General features: G+C 39.9%; 1 protein-coding gene across 1 annotated transcript in view; it reads left to right on the forward strand.

Annotated features, from left to right (window-relative positions):
- Positions 1-14,601, forward strand: part of Phlpp2 (PH domain and leucine rich repeat protein phosphatase 2) — a 77,772-nt gene that overhangs the window by 29,702 nt on the left and 33,469 nt on the right. Inside the window, exons 3-6 of the mRNA XM_041649856.1 lie at positions 767-900; positions 9,645-9,835; positions 12,314-12,439; positions 13,984-14,138. Coding sequence (XP_041505790.1) covers positions 767-900; positions 9,645-9,835; positions 12,314-12,439; positions 13,984-14,138 — 606 coding nt within the window. The remainder of the gene's footprint in view (positions 1-766; positions 901-9,644; positions 9,836-12,313; positions 12,440-13,983; positions 14,139-14,601) is intronic.

Below are 14,601 nucleotides of genomic sequence, written 5' to 3' on the forward strand. Positions count from 1 at the left end.
AGTCATTCTCAGCTACATTCTGGGTTCTAGGCCAGCTTGGCCTATGTTAGACACTTTCTCAAAAAAAGAAAAAAAAAACAACCCTGAAAAGAAAGATTCACAAAAATACAAAGCAATGGTTGTTACTCTTTTTACAAAACTTTTTTTTGAAAACATATTTTAAGTAATCTATGTTATTATATAATGAGTATAATAATTGTTTTATGACAAAGCTTTGGAAATTCTTAATTTTAATTCCTAATTCAATACTATCAGTGAATTCAGTGTATGTAAACAGAAGCTTTTTTTTTTTTTTTTTTTTTTGGTTCTCACAATGTAAAAAGGAGTCCTAAGACTCATTATGTTGAAAACCACTTGTTTAGATTAGTTGTATGATATTAAAACAGATCTTGGCCCGGTAGGCAAGAGTGCTTGCTCTACAAGTTGATGATCTGAGCTCAAATTCCCTCCACCCACATGAAAAGCTAGGTATGTAGCTACTTCTTGTAGCCCCAGCATTGGAAGATAGAAGCAGGTGGGTGCAAAGAGCTTGCTGACCAGCCAGCCTAGCCCAGACGCTAGAGAGACTGCCTCAGGGGAACAGATGGAGATCAATAGAAGATACTTGACATCCACCACTGTTGTCTGTGTACTTGCACACTCGTGCATGTACACACACACTCAGTCTTGCTTGATCTTGGAGTAAAAATCAAGATGAAATTGAGCTGAGGAAAATAAGCACATCTTTATTACTTATCATGTGTTATGTTTTGAATTGTGTAAGCAGGAGATTGGAACCCACTGAACGGCCTCTCCAGATTGTTTACGATTACTTATCAAGGCTGGGATTTGAAGATCCTGTGCGCATACAGGAGGAGGCTACGAACCCTGACCTCAGCTGCATGATTCGATTTTATGGTGGTAAGGCTTTATCAGTAGTGACTCTGTTAACTAATTTAAATTGATTGTTTGCTAGAAGTATTTTATATCAAAAGTTACTTTTAAGTCAGTTAAAAGTACAACAAACGTCAGGGAGTAAAGGAAGATTTTTAAAAATTAGCAAAAACAAGTTGGGCGGTGGTGGTGCACGCTTTTAGTCCTAGCACTCAGGAGGCAGAGTCAGGTGGATCTCTGAGTTCGAGACCAGCCTGGTCTATAGAGCAAGTTCCAGAACAGTCAAGGTTGTTACACAGAGAAACCCAATCTCGAAAAAACAAAACAAAAAAACAAAAAATAATAAAATTTATTTGTAAAAATAACTTCCCTTTAAATGTTTATTTATTGCAACTATTTTATACCATTACTAGATTATGCCTTATTTACATTTTTAAAGATTTATTGTGTGTTTGTGTTCACATACATGCCTGTGGTACCCTAAGAGATCAGGAAAGGTGTTGGATAGACGATTTTGTTTTTTATAAACTGAAGTGGTGTATATTCCCTTCAGCTAATTGAAAAAGGAAGAAACAAAAAGTGTCTTCAGAGTAGGAAAACAATACATAGATTTTCTTGAGAGATATGAGAGCTAGTGAGTGAGTGAGTTACTAAGTGTCAGAAGAGAGAAATGCAAATAAAATCCTTTGGTGGTTTGTGGAGGAGAATAGTTGATAGTTTGAAGTCAAATCTGAGAAAAATTAGCGTCAATTTGAGGAATTGAACCATCTATTGATATAAAACTCTTTAAAAACCCAAACTGATGCTGGGCAGTGGTGGCACACACCTTTAATCCCAGCACTTGCGAGGCAGAGGCAGGTGGATCTTTGTGAGTTTGAGTCCAGCCTGGTCTGCAGAGTGAGTTCCAGGATAACCAGAGTGGTTACATAGAGAAACCTGTCTTGAAAAAGAAAAAAAATTAAAATATATATGTTATATATATATATATATATATATATATTTTTTTTTTATATATATACTCAAACTGTTAAGAGCATGTTCTACTTTCACAGAAAACCTGATCTTGGTTTGCAGCACACATGTACAGTGGGATCACAATCAACCCTGGGTAACTCTATCTCCAGGGAATCTGTTACCCTCTTCCGGCCTCTGCCAGCATGGTACTCAAGTGCATATGCCCAGATACATATAGTAAAATTAATAAAGCAAATACTAAAAATCATGAGTTGAAATGATAGCATTCCCTTTAATTGACTATGATTGAAGTGGGTTCTTTTTGCAGTGAGTGTTTTTATTCCAGGATGAAAGTCGAGCTTTAAAATGCCTTGGGATTTCTTACTTTTTTTATTTAATTTTTTAAATTTATTCTTTGTGTCTTTCACATTGTCCCTCCTGATCCCACCCATCTCTCGCCCCACCCCAGCAAAAAAATTAAAAGTTGGGAAAAAAAAGAAAAAAAAGGAAAAAGGGGGAAAATCTCTTCATGGAAGAAGCTTCAGTGTTTCACAGTGAATCATACAATAAAGCCCTATATCCATATATTTTTACATGCAGGCATTTATCGAAAAGAATCATTGGTCTTGTTCGAGGCCCCTGGTCTCTGTTGCGCTATCAACGCTGGGCCCTCACTGGGGTTCTTCTTGTATATCCTGTTACTATCTTGTGTCTTGGAGCTCCTGCAACTCTGGGTCCACAGGACTGACGCCCTCCTACCCCTGTGCTCCAGCAGATCACAGATGTGATGTTGCGGTGGTGAACACATAATTCCGGGTCTGGAACCTGGGTAGTTGCAAAGTTGGTCAGCCTGCCAGCTCTCCCCTGTCTTCGCTTTTCAGCATTGCCCTGACTAGTTCACACCTTTCAGCTATGAGCAGAGAGCAGGGCAATTCTCCAGCTTTCATGTCCTCAAGGTGGTTCTCCCACACCTACACCTTCAGGGCCAGCTCTACTGTGCTGCCCAGGCAAAGTGTAGGGGACACTTTCTGAAGTACCACAGCGGATGAGGGACAGGGCCAGCTCTCACACCTGCCTCAGGCATTGATGGGGAGCAGATTTCTACCCCGCCCATTCTGCCTCAAGATAGATGAGTAATGGGGACAGCTCTCCCACGCTCACAACTTCAGGGCTGGCTCACCCACACTTTGGACCGTAGGGTCAGGTCTATTGTGCTGCTTATGTGAGATTCAGGGCCTGCTCTTCTGAGTGCTGCAGCTACTGAGGGGTTGGGTCAGGTCCTCCACCTGCTTCAGGAGGTGAGGAGTGAAGAGAGGAGGAGATTTTTTCTTACCCATGCCACCACATGGCAGATGAGAGAGATGTGACCTGCTCCTCCATTCTTATGTCCTCAGGGTCAGTACACCCATGCCTTGCAACCAGCGTCAGCTCTACTGTGCAGCCTGGGAGAGATGTGGGATCCTCTCTCCTGAGTATTTTAGCCAGTGAGGGGCAGGACCAGTTCTCCCTAGAGTTACAGTTAGTTAGGGGCAGGACCAGCTCTGAATAGCCTTATCCTCTCTGCCTTTGGTGGGATCAGGAGCCACAGACATCAGAGACCTTGGATGCATCAGTATCTGAACCCAGACATGGGTGGCAATGAAGTCACTCACCTCAGCCCACTCCTCATCTCTTTTGCCTCCTCAGATATGCCTCTGCCACAGGATATGAACTATTTTGTCTCTCTCTCCCATATCAGGCCCTAGGCCTGCTTGTGGGTCTCCTTGTCCCTCCTAGAATGTCATGGCCCTGGGTGGGACTTTGCTTCCTCTTTCCAAAGAGATCATAATAGTACCCAGCTACCTGACATCTGGTGCTGGTCAGGCTCCTGGTTGGTGCGGAGGTATTGCTGGAGACTTATCGCAAGCCCCGGCTGTGATCCATTGAGTTTCACCAGCCCTCAAAATTTCTTTTGCATACAAGGATGTAGCACAGTTGTTGACTCTGATGCCATCAATTTTCTACCACCACCACTTGATAAATTATAGTATGGCCGTATGAAGCATTCTGTAAGAGAACAGTTGCAGTATAAACTACAAGAGTGAGTTTGTGTTTGATACTGTTGGATGGTGGTTCTGTCAGGTGCTAGATGGGAAACCTTAAAAATGAACTCTACTGATTTAGATAAGTTAGTATAATTTGAGTGAGAAAATTATGCTTATTGAAGGGAATTTTAAAAGTAATTATTTTATAAAATAGACAGTATGCATCTGGTGCCCAAATCTAAAGGTAACAAGCAAGTACATGGGGGGAAGGTAGGTAGAGGTAGATAGGTGAGTTACCTATTGGCTATGTAACAAATTACCTTAAAACATAGTAATGTCAAATGTATATTTTGTAATTTCTCTGGGTTGGAAATAAAGGAGCAATTTTAGCTGGATGGCTCAGGTTTGAGTCTCATAAAATGATCATCTGAGGCTTGATTCACTTTTTAAACTTATTTTTATTTTATATGTATATATGTACATGCACTATCTGCTTGCATGGTGCCCTTGGAGTCTATCAGAGGAGTAGGATCCCTTGAACTTGAGTTGCAGATGATTATGAGTTATCTGAACTGCGAGAGGAGTCATCTCTCCAACCAGATTCACTTGAATTTTTTTTTTGTATTACATTTGTGGATATATGAATATCTTTGCATGTGTATAGTTACGCACACATGTAAGTATGCATGATCTTCATGGGGAGGTCAAAAGGCAACTTCTCAGTTCTACCATGTAGGTCTTAGGAATTGAACTCAGGTTGTCAGACTTGGAAGCAGACAGCTTTACCCACAGAATTGTCTTCCCAGCCTTGAGGATTCATTCACTTTTTACTGTGGTTTAAAGGCTGTTGTTGGTTAGAGCCTTGGTTCCTTACTGATTATTGGTAGTACACCTTGGTTCCTTGTTATATTGACTTTCCATGGATTGCTTAATTGTGCCTACAGTGTAGCAGCCAAGGATGAAACATGACTTCCACCTACACAATGTATACACACATGCAGGCCTCAGTATCTTTTTTGACAACTTTACTTCACTTTTGCCATTTTCTGTTTACTAAGGCTGGAGAGATGGCTCATTTGTTAAGAATGCATACTTCTCTTCTAGAGAACACAGTTAAGTTCCCAATACCCATGCCAGGTAAATCAGAACCACCACTCCAGCTGCAGGGTATCAGACACCCTCCTCTGGCCTCTGGGCCCTTCTACTCACTTGCACACGCGCGCGCGCGCGCACACACACACACACACACACACATAATTAAAAAGAAAGAAATGGGCTGCTCTTCGAAAGGACCCAGGTTCAATTCCCAGCACCCACAAGGCAGCTTATAACTCTCTGTAACTCCAGCTCCAGAGGATTTGATACTCTCACACAGACATACATGCAGACCAATACACATAAAAATATAAATCATTAAAAAAGGAAATGAAGTCTTAAAAAAACAACAACAGAACAACCAAAAACTGAGTCATTAATCACAGCCTGCATTACAGAAGGGGAAGAGAATTAGGTTCCACCTTTGAAGGAGAGTGTCAGAGAATGTGGGACATATCTTAAGACTATCAATAAGAGAGAATTTCCTTCTTTTCCAGTTCTTGAATCCAGAAACATTCATAGTTAACTGAAAGAAAGGAAGTGTTTGAACTATTATCTGTGAGCAAAGTGCTAAGTAATCAGCTTTAAATATTTCATGTGTAGAGTTGTTGGATGAATCAGCTTACATAGAACACAGTCATTGAGGTCATGGGCCTAAGTTCAAACCAGCTCTCCTCCTGTGTTGCCTAGCTACAAGAGATAGTCAGTACAAAGGCTGTGGAAAAGAGTTAGGGATGTAGCTCAGTGGTAGAGTGCTTGTCTAACCTGTGTAAAACCCTGGGTTTTTATCCCAGTACTGTGGAGATAGAAGGTGGCAATCTTGCAAATAAATATATTTTTCATCACTGAATTTGAGTGGCTGACGTGATCAGCTACGAGGACTTGAAGTACATTAATTTATCCCTTTATATGAGAAGAAATGGAATCTCATGGGTGTGAGTTGTTAGAGAAGTTGTAGTTGTAGATGGATAGCTCAGGATGCCTCTTTCTACAGTGCATCTGCCTACATTGTTTAAGAGACTTTCATGTAAAGAGCTTAAATGCAAATGAGAAGCTATGACCAAGAACCTGATTGGTTACTGTTCTTGTTGTGATAAGATACCTGTCAGATTCATTGACTCCTCAAGGGAGGCCTTACCCTCTCTGAGGAGCGGGTAGGGGGTGGGATGGGGGGTAGGTAGGAGAAGGGGAAAGAGGGGAACTGGGATTGGTATGTAAAATGAAAAAAAATTTTTAAATAAAAAAAACTGTCAGAAGGAAATCAGGATGACAGTGATTCTGCCACTTTGAACATTTGGACATAAGGAAGGAGAAGCTTGTTTTGGCTCCCAGTTGAGAGGAGGTCATGGCAACAGGAATGGGAGGTAACTGCTTACATTGCACCCACAGTCAGGAAGCAGAGAGAGGATGCTGGTGCTCAGCTCTATGTGACCCTAGTCCGTGGGCTGGGGCTCCCTACTTTCAGGGTGAGTCTTAATCTCTTGCACTAGCCCTTGTAGGAATCCCTTCATAGACACAGAGGTGTGTTTCTTTGGTGATTCCAGTCAGACTGACAGTTAACTATCACAGATCACATAGTATGTTTCCATTCAAAGTTCAAAAATGAGCCGGGCAAGGTGGCACATACCTGAACTTTCAACACTCGGTGGTAGAAGCAGGAAGATCAGGAGTTGAAGGGCATTCTTGGCTACATTTCAAGTTCAAGAGCAGCCTGTGTAGATGTGATCCTATCTCAGAAAACAACAAAAAACAAGCACAATAACAACAACAAGAATTCGGAAACACCCAAAAGTTGAAACACATAGATCTCAGCCATATTGTGTGGAGGTGTGCGGTAGTAGTTTGTATATCTTAAGTCGTGAGTAACAGAATTGTAGATTGCATATGGTGGTTCCTAGCCTGTTTCAATTAGCTGTGCGTATGTGGCTGTATTTTCTTCGTGATAGGACATGGAATTCATGAGTGCCACTTCTATGTCTTGTTCTGTTCCTCACTGCTACTTTCCTCTCCTGAGGGCTAGGATGACAATAATTAGAACAGTATTTGAAGTCAGATGTCAGAAGTGGCAGGTTCACCGTCATCCTGACTTTCTGAATAACAGTATTGATCTCTGGCTACCTAGAATGCCTACCTGAGCAAAGTTATATGTTTTATTTGAGCCATTATATCCTGTTTTTTACAGTAGTTTAGCCTGTATTTATATAGGATGTATGTATTACAAATGACAAACATATAAAGAGAACTAGGAGATGACTGTCAGGAAAAGGAGAGAGGCTGACTTCTAGAGTGTAGGAGGAAGACATTAGTCATAGGAGTAGAACTTTTGAGTCATTACAGGTCTGCCTTTTGAATTTTGACTAACTGTTCCTAAATTACACAAATATGTGTTACCAGTAAGCATGTTATTCAGTAGAGTACTCATTTTTCTATATCTCTTTTAATATCAAATAACATTGTTAAAAGTTAATCTTTTATCCAAATTGTAAAAACATACTGCTTCAGGTTAATTTGCATATCTGAAACTAGTTTATTAAAATATAGGCGTGCTTGGGCTGGAGAGCTGGTTCAGTAGCGAAGAGTGGATACTGCTCTTGGAGAGGACCTGAGTTCCAGCACCCACTTGCTGGTGCCTCACAGCTGCCTCTCACTCCAGTTCTAGGGAGAGCTGATGCCTCTAGCCTCTTGAGCCATGTTTTTTCATGTTCGTGCACATGCATACATCCATACAGTTTAAAAAGTAATAGACTCAGAAATGTAGAAGTAACTGCACTAATATAATATTTTTGTAGTCTCTATTTTCTTACTCCTATTTTATGTGCATATTGTATATTTGTAATTATTGTTTTTATATTTTACCTTTCAGAATATTTTGTTTAATTACGCAGATAAAATACAATATGTTGGGGGCTGGAGAGATGGCTCAGTGGTTAAGAACACTGGCTGTTCTTCCAAAGGTCCTGAGTTCAATTCCTGGCAACCACATGGTGACTCACAACTATCTGTAATGAGATCTGGCACCTTCTTCTGGCCTACAGGCAGATACTGCATATAATAAATAAATCTTAAAAAAAATACAAATATGTCATTATTCGTATTTAATTTTTTACATTTACTTCCCAAGCTCATTAACTGCTCTATCAATAGTCCCTTTTGTCGTTTAGTATATATCTTCTCATTTTAAGTTTTGGTGAGCACCCAGTTGGGAATGTCTAGCAGGCAGTAGAAGCTTAGGAAGTGTAGAGCTGAGAGGACCAGACTCCCTGAGGAATTAGAATGTAGGCAGAGAAATTGACTTACAGTAGAAGTGGCAATCCAACAAGTCCAATGTTAACAATTTATTTGAGTAATGTAATTTTGAGTCTTTGGAGTATCTGACCTATTTCTTCATATTACATGTGCAGAAATGCTTGAGTAGGTGGGCAAAGTGGTGCCTGAGGGCACATGGGTAATCGGGTGGTAATCCCTGGAGAGCTCTGTTTACTGTTTGTGCCACCTCGTATTTCTGCTGCTTCCCTTGGTTATTTATTTTTATTTTGATTGATTGTATATATTTGTGTGTATGTGCGCACACATGCGTGTGCAGAAATATGTTTTCCATAGTGCAGATCTGGAGGTTGGAGGACAAGTTGTGGACCTTAGTTCTGTCCTTCCATGTAGGTTTTGGGGGAGGGGGTAATTTAGGCACTTTTGTCAGCTGAGACATCTCTCTCCGCCCCCTAAGACAGGGTTTCTTTGTAGCTTTGGAGCCTATCCTGGAACTCGCTCTGTAGACCAGGCTGGCCTCAAACTCACAGAGATCCACCTGTCCCTGCCTCCCCAGTGCTGGGATTAAAGGCATGTGCCACCACCATCTGGCCTCAGCTGAGCCATTTTACCAGACTTTTAACCCCCATTATTTCTGTATTTGATACTTGTCTCTGTCAATGCCTTTACAAAGAGCTCTTTTGTCTGAGTTCTGTTTTGCTCTCTCTATCTCAGGCATATGATCATGATGGAAAGGTGGGTGCTTGAACAAGGAGAATCTGGTGCATGCTCTTCTCCTGCCTCCATCATGGGAACAGTCGATTGAAGTACCATCCATAAGCTTTTCCTTGCAAGGGCCAGAGAGGTGGAATATTATATACAGAATTAGAGAACTCTTTTATGTGTTTCTTTATTTTAAAATAGATTGATATCAATGACTATCTTTTATTCCATATATCTTTTGTACTCCCATTATGCTTTGTACTTTATATTATTTTACTTTTTTTTTTTACAAGAATACTCTGGAAGGTAGCTTAATAAAGTCTAAGACAATACAGGATGATAGAATCTAAACTTTGTGAGGACAGTAAGCTCAGTGGGCCAGGTAATGAAATTGAAGGGAGTGGCATCACTTGCATTCAGGCTCCAGTGAGTCTGAACCCAAAGTCCATGATATAGACTCCTTGCTGTGTGAAAGGTGACTGTTTTGAGAAGGGTTAGCAGTGACATCTGAGGTAAAGACTCAGGGTGTAGGCCAAAATTCACAAGTATTTCCACTGTATAAGTGCAGTGATAGGTGTTATTTTAGGACTAAGATCTTATTTTGTAAAACCCATATTGCTTCATTCCTCATGTCTATAAATAGGGCTACTGAATGTTGGCTCATGCATTTTCCTTCTCTTCCAGTATTATGTTTCTTTAATGGTACATTCTGAAGTAGTGTTTTCTTTTCAGAAAAACCATGCCAGATGGATCATCTGGATCGAATCCTACTGTCTGGCATCTATAATGTACGCAAAGGAAAAACCCAGCTTCACAAATGGGCTGAACGCCTAGTTGTTCTCTGCGGTACCTGCCTTATTGTTTCCTCAGTGAAGGATTGTCAAACTGGAAAGATGCACATTTTGCCTCTGGTTGGAGGAAAGGTAAGATTTAAAATTTTAAATATTAACTTGGTCATTTAGAAATGTTAAGGGTGGGTTGTTAAGGTCCAGTTGGTAAAGGAAGAACTGGAAGACTTCAACTTGATTCTCAGAACCCTTGTTTAAAAAACAAATGAGCAAACAACAACAAAACAAACAAACAAAAACAAGTGTGGTGGTGCACGCTTGTAATCTTAATTCTGAGGAGACAGTGACAGGCAGGTTCCTGAGGCTTGTTGCCTTTCCAGTCTATCCCATTTGTACATTTCCAGGTAAACCAGAGACCCCTGTTTTAACAGACAAGGTGGACTGCTCTCAAAGAGTGACCCCCCCCGCCCCAGGTTGTTATCTGGCTTCCACATGCTTACATGTGCATGCATACATGAACACACACACACTCAAAGCTAGGGCTATAGCTCAGTGATACAATGCTTACCTAGCACTTGTCAGTCCCTGGGTTTAGTCCCCAGCATTTTCTGTTTTGAAGCTTGATCAGCATAACTAGTGTGAACTGAAGAGGATTCAATGAGAAAATGATGTGGGGCAGTCATACTTTGAAATATGCAATTGGTCTAGATATATGACAATATAGATATAATACTGTATTAAAAAACAGATAACCTGTGCTGGAGAGATGGCTGAGAAGACAGAGTGCTTGCTGCCAAAACCAGAAAACACCAGGATATTTTATGTTAATGACGATGTCCACAAATTTAATAAACAAAACAAAACAAAAAACTCCTTTCAGATTGAGGTAGAAATAAATGGATACACTGACCTTGAAAATAAATATACTTAAGATTTTCTAAGACAGAATAGGACTACAAAAACTCTGAAATAAGAATCCTGTGGAAGATTCAGTAAAAACCTTTGGAAGGGAAATATGATTATTGAAACTTAAAAATAATGGACTGGAGACATGGCCCAGTGGTTCAATACATTGGTTGCTCTTAAGGAGGACCCAGGTTCAATTCCAGACACCCACATGGCGGCTCACAACCATCTGGAACTTCATTTCTAGTGAGTTCACTGCCTGGCACTTGTACAGACATACACAGACACACAATATACATTAGTAAAAATAAAAACTAAAATGCAAAAAAAGTTGAGATAATCATTCATAGTCATACTGAGAAAGTCTTGTGAATTACTCATAAGAAATAGAAATTAAAGTCAACATTTACATATAATTATGTTAATTTAGTATTATATAAATTGATTTTGTAGTTTTACATATGTACAACTTCGTAAATTATTAACTATTAATGGTGAGATATACCTTTTATCATTTTGTAGTGGCGTTTATTGCTGCAAAGCTTTTCCCATCAGTCTATTTATTTGTTTGCTTGAGACAGAGTCTCACTATATATTCCTGGCAGACTTAGAACTCCCAGCATTCTGCCTTCTTCTTCTTCTTCTTCTTCTTCTTCTTCTTCTTCTTCTTCTTCTTCTTCTTCTTCTTCTTCTTCTTCTTCCCAGTGCTGGGATTAAAGGTGTTTGCCACCATACCTGACAAAGTCTTTTCTTTTTTCTTTTTTTTTAAGGGTAAGTTATACAAATATAATTTAATATATCTAAAATTTACTTAATTTAAATTATTCTTCCCTTTCACTTTTATTTTATGTGAATGAGTGTTTTGTCTGTATATGTGTATATACACCACATATATACTTGGTGCCCTTCGAGGCCAGAGAAGGCATCAGGTCCCATGAGACTAGAGTTACAGATGGCTGTGAGCCACCCAACATTGCAACAGCAGAAAGAGCTCTTAATCACTGAGTCATCTCTTCAGTTCCCCACAGTAAAACATTTAAGATTGTTCTAGAATATTTTCTGTTTGTTTCAATGAAATTCTTTGTTTTGGCACCAACTTCTATAGTTGCACCGATTTCTTACTATTGAACAATGATTATGTTGTAAATACCATAATTGAGTGTTACCAAATTTTTAATTTTAGTGAGTCTTTACAGTCTCCTTCTTTTTTGCTTAAAGTATTTTGTGTTTCTGCCACTTGGTTCTATCTTTAGTAAGCACTAGAATGTATTGATTTGCAAGTATAACTTGTAAGTTTGTAGCTGGTCTGCCAAGATTCAGAAGCAATGTCATCCAAAATGAGATGCCAAAGATAGAAGTGGTTCCGTGGTGATAGGAAGAGAATATCTTTAGCAAATCTGTGTAAGTTGAGTTGTTGTAGTTTAGGGTAGCCTAGACTGACCTGGAATACTCTGTTCTTCTGCATCTGCCTCCTGGATACTGGAATTATAGCTGTATACCCCGCATCCAGCTTTTGTTGTACTTGATTTACCTCACCATAATGGCGGTTGATCTTGATTGTCATTTCATGTTCTTGGTGGTTATTTGTATATATTTTTGGAGAAATGTCTACTCAGATTTTTTGTCATTTTAAAAAGTATGTCTTGTTTCTGCGTTTTGACCATTATTTCTGATTAGTAGTTATGATTTTCTCCTCCTCTTCTTCAGATAGAAGAAGTGAAGCGCCGCCAACACTCCCTTGCTTTCAGCTCAGCTGGAGCCCAAGCTCAGACCTATCATGTCAGCTTTGAGACTTTGGCTGAATACCAGAGATGGCAACGGCAGGCATCTAAGGTTGGAAGCTCTTTGATAGGAGATGAGGATATAGCCACAAGTGACCATCCTTAACATCGTACCTTTCTTAGTGTATAATGAATACAATAATGGGATTTCACTGGGTCTTTACTTACTTATGTTCTTGTAGTAGAAAATGGTGTCAAAATCTTTTCAGGTACATTTCCCTCTGAACTTTCTCTGTGAGGTGATCCTTAGAATTAAGACATAATGAAGTTTGACCTTTAAAGGGATTGAGACATGAGACTGACATTGCTTCCCACTTGCCACAGTAGTCTCTGGTTGACATAGCTGCTCTCTAGCTTGTAGCCTGGTGCTTCTTGGTCTGCACGTTTTTAGAACAGCCTTGATGAACCACTTAAAAGGTGAACCTATTTATGGGGCATGACCTGTCATAAATCTCTTTTGCCATACTGAGGATGATTGACACTTCAGCATAGCTCTGCTTAGCCATTAAGACATAGCCATTAAAATGTACTGCAACTGCACATGTGTGCGCTTTGGATTCTTTGCAGCAGTTTTCAGAAGGGATGCCACAGTGATATAGCATGTCTCTTGTGATTTTTATCAGGTGTTTTAAAACACATTATAGCTATATACGTTATTGTAGTATTACAGATTTTAAAGACTTCAGTTTTACTGGTTTTTGTTGCTGTGTTATATCAGCTATAAAATCTGTTCTATGCAAAACTGGTTTCAGTTGTGAGTAACTTCCATTCTTCTGCCCCTTTAAAGAGAAGATGCTGCTCCTTGGCATCCTGGCATACTCAGCAGTATGCTGTGCGTATAGCTGTTTTATTTTATGCTTTCAGTAGAAGAAGAAACTTTGTGAGTAAGCAGCAGAGACGTGTGACTACAAAAGTCATTTCATCCCACACTGCCCCTTATTAGGCTTGTCTATTTTGAACCATCTTAACATTGTTTATGGTATAAAATGTGAAAATTTTAATCCCTTATAGAGACATGGACTTCCTCCCTCCCCCCCTCCCTCCCTCCCTCCCTCTTTCCCTTCCTCCCTTCCTCCCTTCCTTTCTTTTTTCCTTCCTTCTTTCTTTCTTTCCTATAAAAGACAGGGTCTCGCTTTTATCATATTGGTTGGCCTGAAACTTAGCTGTACCTCATATTGGCCAAACTTTTAGTGGTCCTCCTGCCTAGCTTCCCAAGTGCTAGAATTATAAGCATGTACCTACTACGCCTGACTTTGTTGTACCTTAGGGTTTTTGTTTTCGATTTTTTGTTGTCTTTAAATAGGCTGGCCTTAAATCTCCCTGTGTAGCCAAGGATGGCTTTGATTCACCCATCACCCTGCTTCCACCTCTCCAGCGCTAGAATTGTAGGCATATACCTTTGTTTGTTTGTTTTTTTTTTAAATCAGCTTATGGTTTTAGGGAAAAATAAAATTTAACAGTTTTTATAAATGAATAACAGAACACCCCCCCCCTTCCTAGTTTATAATCAGCACCTTTTGTGTAAATGCCATTATGGCCTATGCTGGGTGAAAGCACCCAATAGTTCAGGAGGCTTTTCTTCTTGCGCTTCTTTAGGTGGTGTCCCAGCGGATCAGCACTGTGGACCTTTCATGCTACAGCCTTGAGGAGGTTCCTGAACATCTCTTCTACAGTCAAGATATCACCTACCTCAACCTGCGACACAACTTCATGCAATTAGAAAGACCAGGGGGCCTCGACACACTCTACAAGTATGTAGAGAATAGGTTTCCAGACTAGTGTGTTGAAAATAAATTATAATCAGTATCATAGTGGTTCACACTTTTAAGTTGACAAGTTTACTAGAAGAATTCATTCCTGATTTCTGTAACAAAGTAACCAGAGGCTGGGTAATGTTTAAAGAGAAGAGGTTTAAATGTAAGATCAGACAGTCCCTTTGCTGCAGCATATTATGGCAAATGGTGGGAGCCCATATGAGAGGGATAAGAGGAATAGCAAGACGGAACCAGGGATGTTAGGTGGTCAGTGCTTGCTTCTCTTGGGAACTAACTCAACTGAATCCTTTTCCAGGGCAGAATGTTCAGTGGCTTAATTACTTCTTTCTCCTACCTACCTACCTACCTATCTATCTATCTATCTATCTATCTATCTATCTATCTATCTATGTGATGTGGGGATTGAATCCAGCACCCTGTCTGTATATGCTAGACAAAT

The sequence above is a fragment of the Microtus oregoni genome, unplaced genomic scaffold, assembly GCF_018167655.1.
Source record: "Microtus oregoni isolate MIOR12 unplaced genomic scaffold, Mior012 000004F_ref0000308, whole genome shotgun sequence".
NCBI lineage: Eukaryota > Metazoa > Chordata > Mammalia > Rodentia > Cricetidae > Microtus > Microtus oregoni.